At 36.9% G+C, this 18,705-nt stretch overlaps 2 protein-coding genes across 4 annotated transcripts in view; one reads left to right on the top strand and one right to left on the bottom strand.

Annotated features, from left to right (window-relative positions):
* The window catches only part of KCTD17 (potassium channel tetramerization domain containing 17), a 41,623-nt gene extending 23,881 nt beyond the window's left edge, over positions 1-17,742 (top strand). The window contains exon 7 of the mRNA XM_072421071.1: positions 17,722-17,742. The gene's annotated coding sequence lies outside the window, so the exon portion shown is untranslated. The remainder of the gene's footprint in view (positions 1-17,721) is intronic.
* The window catches only part of TMPRSS6 (transmembrane serine protease 6), a 55,346-nt gene continuing 37,929 nt past the window's right edge, over positions 1,289-18,705 (bottom strand). For all 3 annotated transcript variants that reach the window (XM_072421065.1, XM_072421066.1, XM_072421068.1), the window contains 10 exons: positions 16,621-16,733; positions 13,564-13,673; positions 11,399-11,541; positions 11,210-11,308; positions 9,413-9,523; positions 7,493-7,609; positions 5,497-5,665; positions 4,803-5,077; positions 3,030-3,166; positions 1,289-1,597 (listed from right to left, as the gene is read on the bottom strand). In XM_072421065.1, the coding sequence (XP_072277166.1) occupies positions 1,436-1,597; positions 3,030-3,166; positions 4,803-5,077; positions 5,497-5,665; positions 7,493-7,609; positions 9,413-9,523; positions 11,210-11,308; positions 11,399-11,541; positions 13,564-13,673; positions 16,621-16,733 (1,436 nt within the window). In that variant the 3' untranslated portion in view covers positions 1,289-1,435. The remainder of the gene's footprint in view (positions 1,598-3,029; positions 3,167-4,802; positions 5,078-5,496; positions 5,666-7,492; positions 7,610-9,412; positions 9,524-11,209; positions 11,309-11,398; positions 11,542-13,563; positions 13,674-16,620; positions 16,734-18,705) is intronic.

The following is an 18,705-nucleotide window of genomic DNA, read 5'->3' as shown; positions in this document are numbered from 1 at the left end:
CAGGAAGTTTGGGAAAAACTGCTAACAGAGACCTCTGTTTAAAAGTAGATATTATGTTGTGTCTCTGGGACAAAATAGGAAATATTCCCATTAAAACATGCGTTGCCTGTCTAGACATTTTAAAGAGGAACTAAGCCTGAAAATAAAAAAAAATGTGAGCAAGTAGTTTGTTTATTGCAGAGTGTACAGTTCAGGCATACCTGGCTGCTGGGAATGAATGAACTCCCATGTCCGGGCCTGGCCAAGAAACATGGTTGAAGATTCTGAACCCAGAAGAGGACCTGGGGAAGATGTCAGAGCTAGTGAAGGAGGTGACCTAAATTTAATAATTTCAAACAGGTAGGTAAATTTATTTTACTGCAAAAGAGACATTGCCTTTTGTTCCCAGTATAGCTTGTCTGCATTTTTTTTTTATTTTGAGGTTTAGTTCCACTTTAAATCAGATGATGTGCTAAAACTGTCTTTTGTAAATCGCTGAAGGATTTTCATGGGAATGATAAAAATATGACTTTTGGTTTCATTGCTTTTGGAAAATAGACTCTGTGACTGGTTCCTGTTTTTGGTTCCAGATTATGACTTTATATTGTTATTCGTTGCAAAGTATTGTTAAAACTTAACACTACATTAGAGTTATTGGCCTTGATTTATGAAAGCTCTCCAAGGCTGGAGAGAATACACTTTCATCAGTGAAGCGGGGTGATCCAGCAAACCTGGAATAGATCTTGTCCAGGATTTAAAATGTTTGCTAGCAGATTTAAAAAAAAATCTATTCCATTTTTTCTAGATCACCCAGCTTCACTTCTGAAAGTGTATTTTCTCCAGCTTTGGAGAGCTTTCATAAATCAGGCCCATTGTGTAAACTTCTACTAATTTAACAACATTGAAAACATAGATTTAAAGCAGGCTGAATTTCTGTACAACATCATCCATTAAACATGGTAAGTAATAGTAGGCTTATTCTATCTTTGTCATCCTATATAATAATGCAGGGCACAGAACCAAAATGATCTGCAGTATGTAACCAAGAGTAGCCAATCAGTTTGCCCCGTCCACTAATGAAGCTGGGGACTTAGAGCACACTATTCAGTAAAAGCCTTTATTTGAACATCTTTTTTGTAATAAAATGCTAACATAGACAATATATTAGTAGTAAAATATTTGCCTGGAGATAATTTTTCTGCTATGCCTTTTTTTTTAAATATACATAATTGTATCATTCCTGAACTAATTTATAACAAATGGTTCATTATTCTAGTATTTTCATTGACACGGAGATATTTTGATGATCAAAAGGTTTATTTAAAAAAGTAAAATCAGAAGACTAATAGTTTCTCCTCTTTGATGATCTTCAGTTGCTTTGATTTTTCATTTCCTTTTAGAGAAATTATAGTAAATTCCAGGTTGATGTAAATGGTTGTTGTTGTGAGTTTTTTTGTTAATGGGCTGTGACATTGTTAATCCATCCAACAACTCTAGTAACTCTAGAATATACCCCATAATATTTGGGTATTGCACAACCAGCTCCCCAACTTACTATCCCCGCTACAAACCAACGACCTTCTGGTTCTTTACAAACAAGTGGACTGCCAGAGTCTCCCTGAAATACAGAAAGCCAACAATGTGTTTAGAACATTTTATGTAATATCTTACCTTTTCACTGTGATTTAAAGTACAACAAAGTACAAAGAAAACAAAAGAGAAAAGAAATAAGAAGACATTTTTCAAAATAAAAGTTACCACCAATGTCCCTACTGCTATGCATGAGTGGAAAAATCCACACTTTAGTGCTTGGTGATAAATACATCTCCTCTATAACTCCTTTGTCCCAACTATGAGAGCTGCACCACTATGATACACCACTGTCATTTGTTTGAGCCTTCTCTCCTTTATACAAGGTGTTCTGTTGTTGGCCAAGGAGAGAAGGATAATCAATTAATGCATGATTATACGATATTTCCCACAGTGCATTATGGGTAGGCAGCAGATTGTTTTTAGGGAAGTTAACTGTTTGTTGTTTTTTTTTCTGATCAAAATAAAAATATTAATTTATGGTCAACTATTACAAACTATTTAGAACCTGATAATGATTTTTGGGCATTTTTAATTGTTAAAAAATTGGTAGAAGATCAGTAGCAGACTGAGAACACAGACTGAAAACACCTGCCCAAGAGTTATAGTTGAAGAAAATAGGTATAAGAATATTCAAAGGCAAACCTTGAGACAACATGCTAAACACTACAATAGCCAATCAGGGTGAGGACACTGGTCCCCTTTTATTAAGTATAGATAATCAATAGGTGTATATTTTTTATGCGAAAAGCTCAAGAAAGGCAGTTAATAAAATTAAAGTGAAACACCCAAAGGATAGGCAACAGAGGGAGAACGGTACAGGTAAAATGTAGCAAGAAACAACCGAGAATTCAACAGGAGGAACACAAAGAACAAGTGGGAAGTAGGAAACCATAGACGATTCAGTGGAGGAACACAGTGATAATTTAGCAATCTTTGTTCTGTTGGAGAGATTTCTCATTATTTCCTGTCAAGAAGACCAATGTCACAAGGACAGGAAGAGAAATCCATCTATCAGGGATTAAAACAGCTATAAAAGGTGTAAATAAACTACAGTATTAGGTTAAAAAAGACAGCTGTTCATAGAATTTCAATCAATGGAAGTAAATATATTAAAAAACCTTCATCAGTGGTACCCTGATTCCACATTTACCCAAAGGAAGGAAATTCTTTTCATGATTAGAGGTTCCGTTTTTTACAACAGGGAATATAATCAGTCCTGATCTCCATTTAGTTAATCCCTGGTTCAACAATTTGACTCATCTGGTATCATGGTTTTACCATTTTTTCCAGGTTTATGGTTTCACCTTGTTGCTTTTCTGCTACTCTAAGCACTTTAACATACATTATGATAGCTTATTCTGTATGACTATCAGCAGTTGTAAAATGGAAAACTATTTGTCAGAAAATATGTTGAAGAGAGGCTTCTCATAAGGATGAATAAAACATATAATACATACCTGGCATGAATCTTTGGTGCCATCAAGATATCCAGCACAAAACATTCTTGGACTAATCCCATAATGGTATAGATCAGTGCAGAGATCTTGAGAGATTAATTTAAGGTCAACTTTCTGAAGAATGTCAACGCTTGGACCTAAAATTTACAAAACATGGTTATAAAAGTATTCTGTAGTTGCTGGAATATGTTCTCAGGGTTGCTTCAAGATGTAAGTGGGCTCAGGAAAAAGATCATAACTGTGACAAGACAGAGCAACCGCATCTAGTATCTACCTCCTTCCCGTTTTAACCCCACTCAACTCACAAACCCAGATATTGGTTCATGCCTTGTGGGCCTTTTATTACAAATATAAAATTAACTTCATAGCCCCCTGACGGTGATCCTTAGTGTGGCGCTCGGGGTGAATTTTTTTATATCAAAAGCAGTAACCTCGAGCCACACTTGGTGTAGCATAAAAAAAATCCTACCTGCTCCCTTCGATCCAGCGGCGTCCTCTAGCGAACCCCGGCTGGCTTCTGCATCACATCCTCGGCTTGGTCAATGGAATGCGCGAAGCATTGGTTCGCTGGGGAGGCGTGGCATGGCGGGAAATTTAAAAGGAAATTATATTGTAATCTGCTTTTAAAACTTTGATCACAGTGATACAGTTTAAAAAAAATAAATCCTTGCCAGGGATTGATTTTCCACCAGAGAATGCTTGGTGAATGTCAGATTCACTGTTTTATAAAAAGACCCATATGAATAGGATCTTGTGTCTTTGACCACTGCGGTTACAGAAGATATACAGGTGTGCCCATATGGGTTTGTTACTGGACATGCAACAGTAACTGTAAAATGAGTAAAGCTATGTACACACCTCAAATTTTTCTAGCCCGATAATCGGCTCAGGGCAGATATCAGGTGAGAATCTGGTGTGTGTACAGCCCGCGTTGTTCATCGTTCATGGATCTGTCCTGGCGCATCCACGGAAAATGAATGGCGGGCAATCCTAATGCAAGGGAAGCGGGAGAGCGCGCAGCAGGGTGCCGCTCCATAGAGCACAACGGTGCTGTATGTACAACACTTGTTCATGCATCGTGCGGTTCTTATTGTTAAGTATTGTGAAAGATCCTTTCCAACGACAAGAATTGCACGTGTGTACGCAGCTTTAGAGAAAGAAAAACTCAAATTTATTTAACCCAAGTTGGATAAAGAATTACATGCTCATCCACAAATACCAGGGATCAGGGGTGATTATTTTGTATGATATCACACTTAGGGGAGTTTGAATAGGAGGGTATTTAGAGAGAGAGAGCTAGATAATAGGTTTAATTGTGTACTTCAGGGGAAAGCCATCTTTATGAGATAGGGATTTGTTAATCAATTTTTTTTTGTAACAGTAAAATTTTGCTGTACAAAGAATACCAAATCACATGCAGGAAAAACAGATTTGATTGGTTTTTGAAATCAGCAAAGGTAATAGAATATTCCATTTAAAATCACTTTAAAATTCAGTTTGCAAAATGAACAGCCTGTATTCCTTTAATAAAATAAACTATTGTCATTTGCACAGAGAGTTATAGAAAATCAAACTTTTTTCAGATTGATTCTTCTCCATTTGCATCAGTCTGGTTGTAGTTAGTTTACTTCAATATGCATTTTTAATAATAAATTTGAATTTGTATAACTGATCACAGCTTTTTAGTCAAATAGTACACAGCCTACTTTCGACACAAAAATGTATGAACATTTCACACATAGGATTGCAAGAAAAAAGAGATATGTTCCTTACCTTTATCAGTCATTGCGCCCCACCCTGAGACCCAACAAGTGGAGCCAATGGGGAAATGGTGGGTGCTGGCAGGAAGGCAAACAGGTTGCACATGGGGGGAAGTAAGAGGTACAGCATGGTCAAGCTCTACAAGAGCAACATCATAATCATGTGTGTCACCATCATAGTATGGGTGGAGGATCAACTGTGTGACTTTAAATGCCATCTCCTTCTGGCTGCTTTGACTTAGATGCACCTTCCCCAGAACCACTGTCCAGACTTCAGGAGTAGAACGACTAGAATAAAAAAGTTAATTGTGAAGTATATGTTAATCATGAAAAAGTGTAAAAGAAACATTGGGCCTGATTTATTAAAGCTGTCCAAGACTGGAGAGGAAGCACTTTCAGCAGTGAAAATGGGTGATCCAGCAAACCTGGATTGGATTTATTAATAGTCATTTGCTATTTGTTAGCAAGTCCAGGACCAGATCCATTCCAGGTTTGCTATGTCACCCAGCTTTACTGATAAAAGTGTATCCTCTCCAGCCTTGGAGAGCTTCAATGAATCAGACCAATTGGGTCTAGACTAAAATGCAGAAACAATGCAGTTATGGAGCTCTACAGACAGATTCTGCAGAATGGAAAAAACATGTTTGCAGAGATTCAGGGAATGCCTTTTAAAAAAATTAAAATAGCTTTTTCCCATTAATTATTACCTTTCTTGTGTAAAGCAGTGTGCTGCAGTCAGAATCCACCTGCTGGCCACCAAGGCCCCACCACAACAATGTTCTCCTTTTATCTGTAGACTGGCCTGCCAAGGCCATTCTCCTTCTTGAGCCTGAGTTCCTCCTACAATGCGATCCTGAAGTGCTTGAATTCCGCAATCTTTGTAAGAGATACAGACAATTTTTATTTATATCAAAATGTCGTATAAACTTTTTTATAATTTAAAAATGAAATTGTAGAAAGGTTTGAAAGGGTGACAGAGATTATCAGAATTATAATGCTACAAAAGATCATAAAGCACCAATATAAAAAAAACTAAATTAGTGTTTTACAGTTTAACTAAAAATAGTTATTTAATTACGTGGTATGAGTATAGTAGTACTGACAACAACATAATCCTTTCTAAAACTGGGCTCAGGATTGGACACCAAAAAATATACCACTGGATGGCCCGCACCGCTTTCTCAGAGTATTATTTTTTTGTGTTATCCACACAATACAGCAAATCAGTAAATAGTACTACCTGTACCAGGGTACCTTGAGTGCTGCAACACAACATTCATCCAGTGTTAAGGTATCAAAGTGTGAGCGCAGACATCGTTTAGTGTTATCTTGCCCAATGGCTTACTCTATAGTTCTGGTACCAATGTCTCTTGGTATGAGGCCAGAACTGTGGGCAAAGACGCCTGTTTTGCCTACAGGTAATAAAGTTTCCAATGTCATCACTGACAACAATGATATTTTAGCTGCTACCTGTATTTTTTAATGGTAACCGAAGTAAGGGGCGTTCTTTCTCTCACTGACCACCAATGGACTATTTTTTTTTTTACTGACACAAGGTGCATATATAAATATGGAATTGCAACTTTTTTTGTGTTTACTGTAGTTTGTAGTACTTAGATAACCTTTAATGCAATCTGAAGTGAAAAGAATTGAATTGAATTATCTCCAGTAGCTATATTTAGGGGAGTCCCTGGGTGTGATCTATGTTTTCCAGTTTAATTATATTATTATGATTTTTTGTATCTGAGCGTTCCTTGTTTTTTTCCATGGCAGCTTTGTTTTGCCATGCATAATTAGTTATTCCTAAACTCCCAGTCCCTCTCAAAGAACCCTTGCACCCTGCTTAAGGAACAGGCAAGTAACAGGCCAGTAAGGATAATCCACGCAACCTGTCAGTAAGACAAGGGAGTGGCTCTCCTATAGAAAGAAGTAACAACCTATGGATCCTCCAAAAAAGTATTGTCATTGTCCACTCCCATCAAATGCAATGAAATCCTATAAAAGTACTGTAAATCGCAAATCATTTTGTCTTTCTTTCCTTCTTTCTTTTTTTTTTTTTTTTTTTACATATTTAGAAAACTGAAACTTGGTACGTAAGCTAATGTTAACAAACTCTGCGACGGGATACTTTAAATATAATTTATATTATGCAGCACTGTACATGGGGGTTGCAAATGACAGACAGATACTGACTGACACAGGAGAAGGAGAGGAACCTGCCCCGAAGAGCTTACAATCTAGGAAGTGGGGGAAGTAAAACTCATTAGGATGGGAGATATGTAGTGGTGGAAAGTAGTGATGGTTTTAAAGGACAAAAGAAGACTGGTAGACACGTTTAAAAAAAATGGGTTTTGAGTGCTCTTTTAATTGAGCAAGTCTCCTGTCAGGCTATAATACTCATTATCACATAACAAACCCAACAGATAACCTGATATATGATTGATACATAGAGTGAAGAACTAATTCAAAAGGTGAAGCCTATTTCCACAGCAACTGGTCAGATTCTTGTCCCATTTTCCTTGCATACAACGTTTTGTTGCTGCTTGCACTAATCTTGCTTATTTCTTTTTATTTTTTTTGTGTTTGGCATTTTCTCATAAAATTGTAATGACCAACTCGTTCTTAGTGTTGCTGTATTAATGTAACTTGAAACTGCCCCAATCTATGATTTCCCATTATTTTAGAAGTAGATACACTCCTTACCACAATTCCTTTCATCGGAACCATCATGGCAGTCATTAACAGAGTCACACTCCGGGTTAATCTTCTTCACACAGGTCCCATCTCCACATTTAAAGTTAAAGGCACCACAGGGAACAGCTATATAGGTGAAAAACAATAAATAGAGTTTAATTAAAAAAAGTTATTCATTTAACTTTAATAAGTACCTCTAAAATATATCATGGAAGGACTGGAAAGCTATATCCTGGGGGCAAACACAACCAAGTGGCTATTTTTAGGTAAAGAATGATGTTTGCGGACTAAAAAAAGTGTACCATGCAAAGTTTGTTCTGCATTGGTTAGGGGTCATGGTAATTGGCGGGTGTTTCCTAATTACTTTGGGTATTGTGACGTACCATTTTACATCTTCCAGCATTAGCTTTCTTTATGGTAATTGTCATTTTGTCACATGGTATTTCAGCACCACAAATAAGTCAGTGGTGGAGCATACAGTTAAGGTGCTATCAATAGTAGTTATATAATAAGGAGAGCTTATTACTGCCTTTTACTTTATATCACTACCCACTATCTCATCAAGCCAGATCAGATAGGTATAGACAAGTATACAAGTGTAATAATTATTGTTGGAAAGGATCATTTACAATCCTTTCCAACAACAAAAGACTGCACGATGTATGAACAAGCTCTTTACATACAGCACTGTTCTTCTCTATGGAGAGGGAAAGGGGAGAACAATGGAGTGGCACCCCACTGTGCTCTCTCCCCTTCACTTTCATTATAATTGTTCCTTGTCCATCATCCGTGGATCCGGCAGGACGGCTATCCAGACAACAGATGAGGAGCGTTGTACACACGCCAGATTCTTGTCTGATATCAGCCCTGAGACCAATATTGGACGAGAATCATCTGTTAAGTGTATGTAGCCTAAATATTAATCCAATTTAGATAATAAAATAATTAACCCATAACACTTGCTCCCTCTTTTTAAAGGGTCCACGGGGTTTTATATCTGGGATATGTGTATTTCCCTAGTGGTTGAACTTTAATTGGACGCAGGTCTTTTTTTAGATTGACTTACTATGTAACTAGGTATTTATTCCTTAACTTACAAAATGGAGATAGAGATTCTTGTAATATTAAAAGCAGGTATGTATCCATTTTTTGAGGGATGAACATGTTCAAATTGATTATTTTAGGTTTATAAGATTTGGGCTGGTTGCCTATACTCATTCAATCTGGCTTCTGAGAGCACCTTACCCGCCATGCTACTTTATTTAGCTATGCTACCTAGTCTGGGAGAAGCATTTCAGATGTTCTTGTGTAGGACCACCCAGTATTGTGTTGTGTTTGTTTCTCTGTTTTGTTTTTACAAAAGCAAAGGATTAGGTTAGGAATTTAGGGTCACTGGGGAAAAAATTGGACAATCTATGACTTCTACCTCTAAATCAGCAGGCAGGGCTTTAAAACATGGGAAGAGTTACTTGGGATTGTAAGGTCCTTAGGGCACAGGTGCAAATGTTTGGGCATACAAATACCAGAAAGCTTGTTTTTGAATTGTAGGGTTATATATCATTAATACTGTAGGTATTCCTCCCATTCTAAATCATCTAGGCTCCCAAACTGCCTTTCCAACCTGCTTTTTTTGGTGTAGGGTACATTGCATTTGTATTGTGGGTTAATCACATGAAATCTTTAGTAACAAAGTGGGTAAAGCTGTTGTTACCATTCAAATGTTTCTATGATGGCAAACCTTTTTAATGCAGCCCTGAAGATATGGATGAAATATTCATATGTCATAAGCACTACTAATGCATCTTTGTATTTTAATATGTTCATCTGCGTCCTTCTGCGCTATACATGTAGAAAGGAATTTACTCTACATATAATATATAAAGACTCTACCTATACATAAATAAAGAAATTGAAAGATAAATGTAGTACCTTGGTTGCACTGCTGTTCATCTGTGCCATTAATGCAGTCCTCAGTTCCATCACATATCTGGGTAGAATTTATACATTCCCCATCTGGACACTCGTAATTAGCAGGGCACACTGAAAAAACATGAAGACCCCCCAATGGTACAGGTATAATTTCAGTTTCATTCAATGACCTAGTGAAACATATTTAAATGTCAGTAACCAATAATCACTTAGATTTAATTTTGGCCCTTCCCTCATGAAATGGGGTGTATAAATTATTTTATTATCTTTGCGATAAACATATTTGGAGGAGAGAGTATTCTGTGAAGTCTCGTTATTTACCCAGGTCATGGTATTGCCCATAAAAGTAAGTCACAGACAGTTGGACTTACTTTGTAAAACTGAAGACACTTGCTTTTCATCTAAGTAGCATCCCCATTTTTTTAGGAACATATCCAAACATTTATAGTCGCATGGGAAACTCAACCACCTTAATGAAATCACGTCAAGAGTCAAGATAGATAATGACCATAGCAAAAGGATTGAAAGGTTGTAAAAGTACCCTTTTCTAGTTTCATAGTCTAATCATCATTTTGTCATGAAGCCTGGGAGAGATGTAAATTGTATGACTTACATGGCCAAAGGTGTGAATAGCCCAAGCACTGGGGCCGGAGTGTAAAACAACAGTTATATGTGGGTGACAGATTGCGTTAACATTATAGCACAAGTCTTGAATTTCTATTAAATAATCTTAGCACCAGATTATTTTTATAAAACCCTCTATAGAGAAACTTACTGACTACACAGGTGCATTGACCTTATAGAACCTCATTATTAGGGTAAATCTATAAACTTTTGCATTAACAAGAGGAAAAAAACAACACAGCCCAGGTCAGCATCAGTATAGGAGTATTGGGCCAACCTTTTGGTTGTCAATAGGAGAAGGAGGAAACCCTATGAGCAGTGGTCCTACCAGATGTGGTACCCTAAGACGTGGTTCTACGTTGTTGTACTCAACAAAGACAGTATGATACAGAAAGGGTTAATGTATTATCTCTGTAATACTTTTTAATAATTTTTCCTTTGTTCTTTGCTACAAGTAAAAATAGTGAAGCAATAGCACTTTGCAATAGCACTAGCTCCTTTGTTCTTTGACAAGTTTGGGAATATGCAGGATTTTGATAACACATATATATCAAAAAGTGACATGCTCCTATAAACAATAGCAATCTGAAAAAGAAAAGATTAAGAAAACAGCAATAAAGATGGTGACATATTCAACTGAGGTCAGTAAAATACTGTACATGTGTTTCTAGGAAATAAATGAGCAGTTGCATTTGTACAGAGGTGTAAAAAGATCACTATTTAACAAATAGGACAATGTATTGTATATTTGGACATCTGATCTGAATATAAAACAAGGTAACTGATAAAACAGAAAACCTACACTGATTCTTGTATAAACCTAAGATACATAGCAATAATCACTTCTAGCATTTAGTAATCAACAGACATGTAATGTAAATAACTGCATTCGTGGAGCAAATAAAATAATAAGTACTTTGTACTTTTTTGGTTCCATTGGGTAATTTGCTTGTAATAAGGTTGGTCACCAGTAGATGGTGCTGTCTTCATGTAAAGTGTGTAACAAACTCTATTATCTCAGACAGCAAGAGTTATAGACAGTACATGAGAGCCATCTAGTGGTGTGACCCAAGTATAAATCATGATTCTTTTTCTAATGGGATTTCACATTTGAACCTTCATTTTAATTTGCCTGATGGTTTTTACAGGAGTCGTATTAAGTCATTTACTTACCGCAGTTCCTCTCATCCAACCCATTTTGACAATCCTTGACCCCATCACATAAAGGAACGCACATACCATCAAGTATGCAAAGGAAGGCTCCAGGACAAGCTACAAATATAATTCAAAGATGTCATGACAAAGTTTGGCCTATGGAAACTGGGCAGGCTTTTATAAAAAATATAAACTAACATAACTCACGGTCTGACAGGTTGTAGAGGCTGTAGGAGGCCTGCACCCCGGGGCCAGTTAGTGATCTTTGGCAGGAGAATGTTACTGTGATTGTATTTGATATCCCTTGAATCCTTTCAGTGTATGGCCCAAGCACACGTAACCCACAGAGCCTACGGATTAAAGGTGATTTATTAATTAATTATTTTAAAGTAAACTAACGTAACTGGGTACTAAAGTTTAACAGAAATGATACCAGAGACTGTTGATCCAGGGAATATCTAATTGCCTTACGGATTCAGGAAGGATTTTTTTTCCCAGTTGAAGAAACTTAAACTACGGCTCATAGAGTTTTTTTTGCCTTCCTCTGGATCAACTGTACATATCTGTTTCATTATGGAATATTCATGTTTTCTAGTGTGCTTATTTATTTCCCTAGAGGTGGAACACCATGGATCGGTGTCTTTTTTCAACCTATCTATGAAAAAAATATTATCATTATTTTTATTTTGTGTAACTATAGCTTAAAGGATTAGGCCTTTTTAGATATATAAAATGATCAACGAGGGAACTGGGGATTAAGGATTTAAAGAATACAGGGACTGTTGATCCAGGGAACATCCGATTGCCTCATGGAATAAAGAAGGAATTTTTTTCCAGTGTTGAAGCAAATTGTACCAGGGTTTTTTTAATTTGCCTTTCTCTAGACCAGAGGTAGGCAAACTCCGGCCTAGCCAGTATTGCAGTCCAGCCTAAGGCCCCCCTAGTTATTTATTGTTTGATCCGGCCTAATTGAATTGTCGTGTTATCGCCAGTTCCTGTGATATCATCAATATCGAGTTCCCGCACAGTAACCACAATTACTATAGCTAAAGAGCAGAAGCAACTACCAGTCTCCAGAAGGTTGACCTCGAACGTCTTGTCTCCAACCTTCAATGTACTAACGAATTATTCTTTGTCCAACGCGGCAACAAAGCGTTGTTTAGTGTGCAACGACACCAACAGCGCTTTCAAGCAGTCGAATCTCAAGGGGCATTTCGTTGTCAAGCACACGCACACGTACAGAGACTACACCGCGGATGAGTGGAAGACTGAGGCTGCTCGCTTGCAGTCACGGTTGGAAAAAACCTTTCCTTGGACACCTTGTTTCTTCTGGCCTATTGTGCCTTCCTGACCTCCTGAAATGGCCTAGTAGTCCAAAAAGTTTGCTGACCCCAGCTCTAGACCAACTATGTCTTATAGAGTTTTATATTTGGGATATGTTTATTTCCCTAGTGGTTGAACTTGATGGACTTATGTCTTTTTTCAACTTAACCTACTATGTAACTATGTTGTAATGCAACAGCAAATTATTCATTAGGGTTCAGCCTAATGACCACTAAACACCAATGCTACCGAGTTACATGTCACTGACTACCAGAATTTAAGGGGGCACTTATTACTAGAGGTGGAGGTGAAAAAATCAGAGTCGGGTGAAATAAAAAAATGCAACTGGATTTCAAAATTCAAATGTTACAAATAATATTTAAATAATATTTTGGTGAAAAATCACGAAAAATTATTTTCTTAACTAATTTTAAAAACCTTGGGCATCATGGGGAAAGTCTGAATCTAATTTTCTTTTCTGTTCATTTCTAATTTGGAAAACATGCCTGTGTATAACTGAAGCTATCTGTTATGATTTCACTTGCTTAACCTTCACACTGTTCCCAAGCATTTTCCTCTGATGACCTGAGCATGGGACATCAGATTACCAATCCAAAGGTAGAATAGTCCAACCTTAGTTCTTATAAAATTTGTTTTCAATTATCAGGCCAAGATTACTCACTAAATACCACCAAGTGGCGGTACATTTTAGATCCCTGACCCTGCACTTTAACCATTGTACTGTCTATAATATGTTACATTGCTTTGCACTGGCCGCGACACTTTACACTTTATGTTGTACGTTACAAAGTTGACAATTTATCCAAAGATTTGGCCTAAAAGACGGTTGCTGACCATTCTGCTTTCATTCACTAAAAGTGTCACAAGCATCATCCAGCCTTCAAGGTCTTGAGAACCATTGCATGCATTGAGTCCCAGAAATTCAGAGGCTCTCGTGCAGCTATACAGGAACTTTGTGTGACTCCCCACTATAAGCATTATGAAAAATAAATATGCATGTAGAAATAAAGTTGGTGGTGCCTTGTTACCTTCGGTTGTGGATGTTCCACTGTCCCTGAACACATGGAGCAAATGTATACTGTCGAATCAGCATATAGCCATCAAACCTCAGAGCGACTCCATATTCATGAGATGGGACCTATTGTAAAAGAACAACCTGATAAAAGAGGCATAGAGGCACATTTCAATGTAAAAACCAGCCTTTCTCAACCTTTTTTACATGGGGGGTCATTAAAATACCTTTCAGGTCTTCAAGGAACCCCTGTTATAATTAACATTTCCACAGCTTGCAGTTTATTAGCCTGGTGGGCAGTAGGAATAATTCCTCTTACATTGCTGGCCAGAGAGGCAAACATTATTCAATGTTTAAAGATTCTTCTTCAACCTCGTGATGAACCCTAGGGTTCTACTAAACCCTACTTGAGAAACACTGATATAGATGATAACTTTACAATTTCAAGAGAATTTTCAAGTACAGGTAGTCCCAGGGTTAAGGACATCCAACATAAGGACGACTCCTAGATACGAACGGGGATATATATATATATATATATATATATATATATATATTTTTTTTTTTTTGCTTTATTTGTGATTAGCTCACAGTGAGGATTTTATACAGTAACTGACACCATGCTGCCTAATACTATGTTGAGACAAACATCTGTCCTAATTGCATTTATTAAAATATAGTACCTTTTCTGACTTGCATACAAATTCAACTTAAGAACAAACCTACAGTCCTTATCTCGTATGTAACCCGGGAACTACCAGTAAATACATTTAAACAGGTATTGTCAAGTTTTCATACTGAATCCAATTTCTGTTCTTTTGAATGGTATTAAATCCATTCAATTACAGTTTCAATATTCTTTTCAGACACAGTTTAAGCAGCATAACAATTTCACTCTTTATTATTCAAAAATGTTTATCTAACTCTAATAGAGTTATTGTTATGTTTAAGAAAGAATGGCTTTCAAAAGGAATGTTATTTTTCCAATGTAGGAAACACCAAAAGCCCTATTTAGAAAGAAGTAAATCCGACACTTAGCAAACATTCCCTGCAAAGTATTTCCCTGTCTTTCTGGTGCATATGTGTTGAATGACAATGATGGATGCACTGGTGAAAGTCACTTTCACTATTTTATAAATAGACTCCTAAATGTTAATGCTTGTATGTGCTAGTATTCTTAAATAAGAGAGGTTTTGTCTGCCAAAGTATTTGCATTTGTAACTCCTGGAATTTGCCAAGCTCTGCCATAGCTGTCCGGCAGGCCAAAAGAATTGAATTTTTGTTGCAGGTAAATAGTTTCCAGGCCAATCATTGTTAGCAGAACAGAATCTCTGTAAAGAGCCCGGGATGGCAGTAAAAATCTACAGGAGTTCCAATCCTTAACTATTTTAATCTTAGGTAATTAATTTTAGTACAGGAGAGGAATTTGTAAAGCCACACAAAATAGAAGGTACAGCTGGAGTTCATCTTTAAAGCAGAACTAAAAGTAAAATATATCTAACTGTTATAACACTGTTATTCGGCCCTCCCCTCAGGCACGTTGTCTTGGTGTCACCTTTGACTCGGCCCTCTCATTCACCCCCCATATTCAGAACATTTCCAGGTCCTGTCACATTCACCAGCGCAATATCTCCAAAATCCGCCCCTACCTGTCCCCTGAGACCACCAAACTCCTTGTACATGCTCTTATCATCTCTCTTCTGGACTACTGTAACCTCCTCCTCCTTTCTGGTATTCCACTAACCCGACTCTCTCTTCTACAATCTATTATGAACGCTGCAGCCAGACTCATCCATCCTTCCCTCCGCTCCTCTTCTGCTGCATCTCGTTGTAGTTCTCTCCATTGGCTTCCATTTCACCTTAGAATCAAATTCATTTCCTGTGCTTTGCCTTCAAATCCCTACACAGGTATTGTCTCACTTACATTTCTGACCTGGTAAAAAAACACACCCCTAGCCGCTCTCTCCGCTCCTCCAATGACCTACTAATGACTTCCTCACTCATAACCTCATCACACGCACGGATATAAGACTTCTCTAGAGCTGCCCCAACTCTCTGGAATGGTCTTCCTCATCCTATTCGGCTTGCTCCTACTTTCTGCTCATTTAAAAGAGAGCTCAAAACCCATTTTTTTCAAACTTGCCTACCGATCTTTTTCTGTCTTTTGAAACCACCACTACTTCCCAGCACTACATATCTCCCTCTTATTGTGTGTGAAATTCCCCCACCTACTAGATTGTAAGCTCTTCGGAGCAGGGTCCTCTCCTCCTGTATCACTGTCTGTATTAGTCTGTCATTTGCAACCCCTATTAAATGTACAGTGCTGCGTAATATGTTGGCGCTATATAAATCCTGTTTATTATTATTAATAATAATAATAATAATAATAATAAAATATGGTGGACAATATTCTGCAATAAAATAAACTTACCTGACTGATCACGCTCCCCTGTTCCTGTTCAATCACAGGCATCTTTTTCTTCGTTGCTGGATCCATAGCTATCTTGATATACTTGGCCAGGATGGCATAACCCCCATGCATGTCTGCCATATGCTGGCATCACATGCTGAGCTGTACATGTTCAACTTAACAGAAGCTGGCAAGTATGTTTTATTGCAGAATGGAAATTCCTGTCCCTTTCTTTCAAAGACCTCAAAAAATTTTGCAAGAAGAACACTAGTTCCACTTTAAGTGCAATTGCATTAGCTGTAGCCCACAAAAAACTGTTAGTAATTATATATTATACATAGTGAAGCTCTCAACTTGAGAAGAAAGGCAAGGGGGTTCAAGATTTAAATGTAAGCCTATATCCATTGATTTTAATTGCTGTTATTAAAAAGCACTTTTTTATATAACACCAACATATTACGCAGCGCTGTACAATAAATAGGGGTTGCAAATGACAGACAGATACAAACAGTGACACAGGAGGAGGAGAGGACCCTGCCCCGAAGAGCTTACAATCTAAGATTTGAAAGTAAGGCAGATACAGAATATAGAAAAATTTTGCAATAATAAATATAGAAAACACATGTTAAAAATACAATTTCACGTTTAGGGTTCTGTACTCACAGTAATATTCCAGCTGCACAATGAAAATGGGGGGAAGTAGCTGGGATAGTAAGGTGTCCTCAGATAGCCCTGGATATGGAATCCCTCCTTAAGTACAATACTTTCTTCACAGGCTACAAATTAAATAATAGAATTACCCATTACATAAAATCATAATATGCTCTCAAACATAATGTAAAAAATGAATCAATACTCTCCATGTCAAGATAATGAAGTTAGAATAATTATGGTAAGCTCATTTTCAATTTTTGATTCCAGTTGTCTAAAAGTTAATTTCATTTTTCATCCTTCAATAATGTCTGTATACGCTGGAGTTTTATATGTATCATTAACCCTCTTAGGACAGCAACGCTAAGTACTTCTTTATGTGTACTCAATGTGTATTTAATGAATATCTGAGTTAAATTGAATTTGTATTAAAGTCATTGGGCCTGATTTATTAAAGCTCTCCAAGCCTGAAGAGGATACACTTTCATCGGTGAAGCTGGGTGATCCAGCAAACCTGGAATGGATCTCGACTAGGTTTGAAAAAAATTGCTAACAAAAAGCAAATTACTTTTAAGAAATTAATTTCAAATTGGCTGGAGAGCTTTAATAAATCAGGCCAATTGAATGCTTACTTTTCAAGCTAATTGAAAGGGCTCAGAAAATGGAATGAGTTTTCTTTCAGTAAAAACACAAATTTAGTGAAAAAAAATGATTTCAAATCCAGTTGCTCACTATTTAAATTCATAGCAAAGCCCCTGAACATGGTATAAATATATTCACCAATCTTGATAGGGGATCATGGGGACTTGTTAGGAACATGACCCAAGTAGAAAGATTTCAATAGGCTCTCTACACAGCTTAGATTCCTGGCATCAACAGAATCAATGTAAGTTTGCTGGCCCTGTTTTTTCCCTGGCCGACAAGGCTACTATGGACCTGGTATAGACAGGAGAGGGCAACATGCTCAATATTTCCATTTGTATATAGCTTTACAGGTTACCTAAGGGATTCACAAATCCTCTAACAATCTCTAATAAGGTAATACAGCTGTATAGTTTCCAATGTAATTCACCTGACATTCACCACAACCCCCTGGGATTCTTATTTTCACAGATGCACAATGCAAAGTGATCAAGTGATCATCAATGCAAAGTGGCACTGAAAAGGAATATTGGCCTGAAGGGATTCCTTTGGAAACTATTGAACGTTGCTTGTTGATTTGAATAAACCATCTGATACCTGGATGTGATAATGAGGACCTTTCCTTTTTGAAGTGCTTTTAATAGAGTAACAATATTTAAAGCTTTAAGCTAATATTTTGTACATGCTATTATTTTTAAAGTACATGTAAACCTTAAAAAAAATATATTTTTTTTTTTGTTCCTAGCCAAAACCCCATTGCATTTTATTATGTTTGCTGCAGAAGGATACTGGCAGAATTCGAGTTGAGAACTTCCTGTGCTCCCTGCTGACTGTTATCAGGTAGCAGTTTTATTCTTGAGGAAAAATTCAAAACTTCTATTGCACCCTTATTCATACATTTTTGAGGAATCCTTGCTTATAAACAACTACAAAATAAAAAATACACAAAAAATAGGCACAAAGGAAAAAAAAAAAAAAGATAACAGGTGTCAAGCACAAGACCCCTGGGCCTTGCCAGGGATTTTTTAATATATTTTGTGTATGTCATGTCTGCTGAGTCCAGAAATGACATCAGTTTCATTGAATTGGCTCTAGTTCTTGTGATACAGGAATCGGATAAGATGATTTTACCAAAAACAAATGTTAACACAGCATGATATTATCAATCTTTATTTACACCGATGACAATGTGACTGTCCTGATCATCAGCATAAAAGGAAATCATGCTGAGTTTTTCAATGACTTCTTTGTGATTAATAAATATACTAAATATAGAATATATTGACATTACCCACCTGGGCGTTACACTGAGGTCTAGATTTCTGTACCAAAAGCGTTACACTGTTTTTCATGAAATTTTTTTTTTTTAAATTTTAGACCTGTAAGTTACAGAAATATGTCCGAACAAGGGTCCCATGAATATAAAAAAAAACTTTGAAACATACAATCATGTAA

The sequence above is a fragment of the Pyxicephalus adspersus genome, chromosome 8, assembly GCF_032062135.1.
Source record: "Pyxicephalus adspersus chromosome 8, UCB_Pads_2.0, whole genome shotgun sequence".
Lineage (NCBI taxonomy): Eukaryota > Metazoa > Chordata > Amphibia > Anura > Pyxicephalidae > Pyxicephalus > Pyxicephalus adspersus.
Note: the sequence above shows the minus strand (reverse complement) of the source record. Positions and strands in the feature narration are given on the sequence as shown.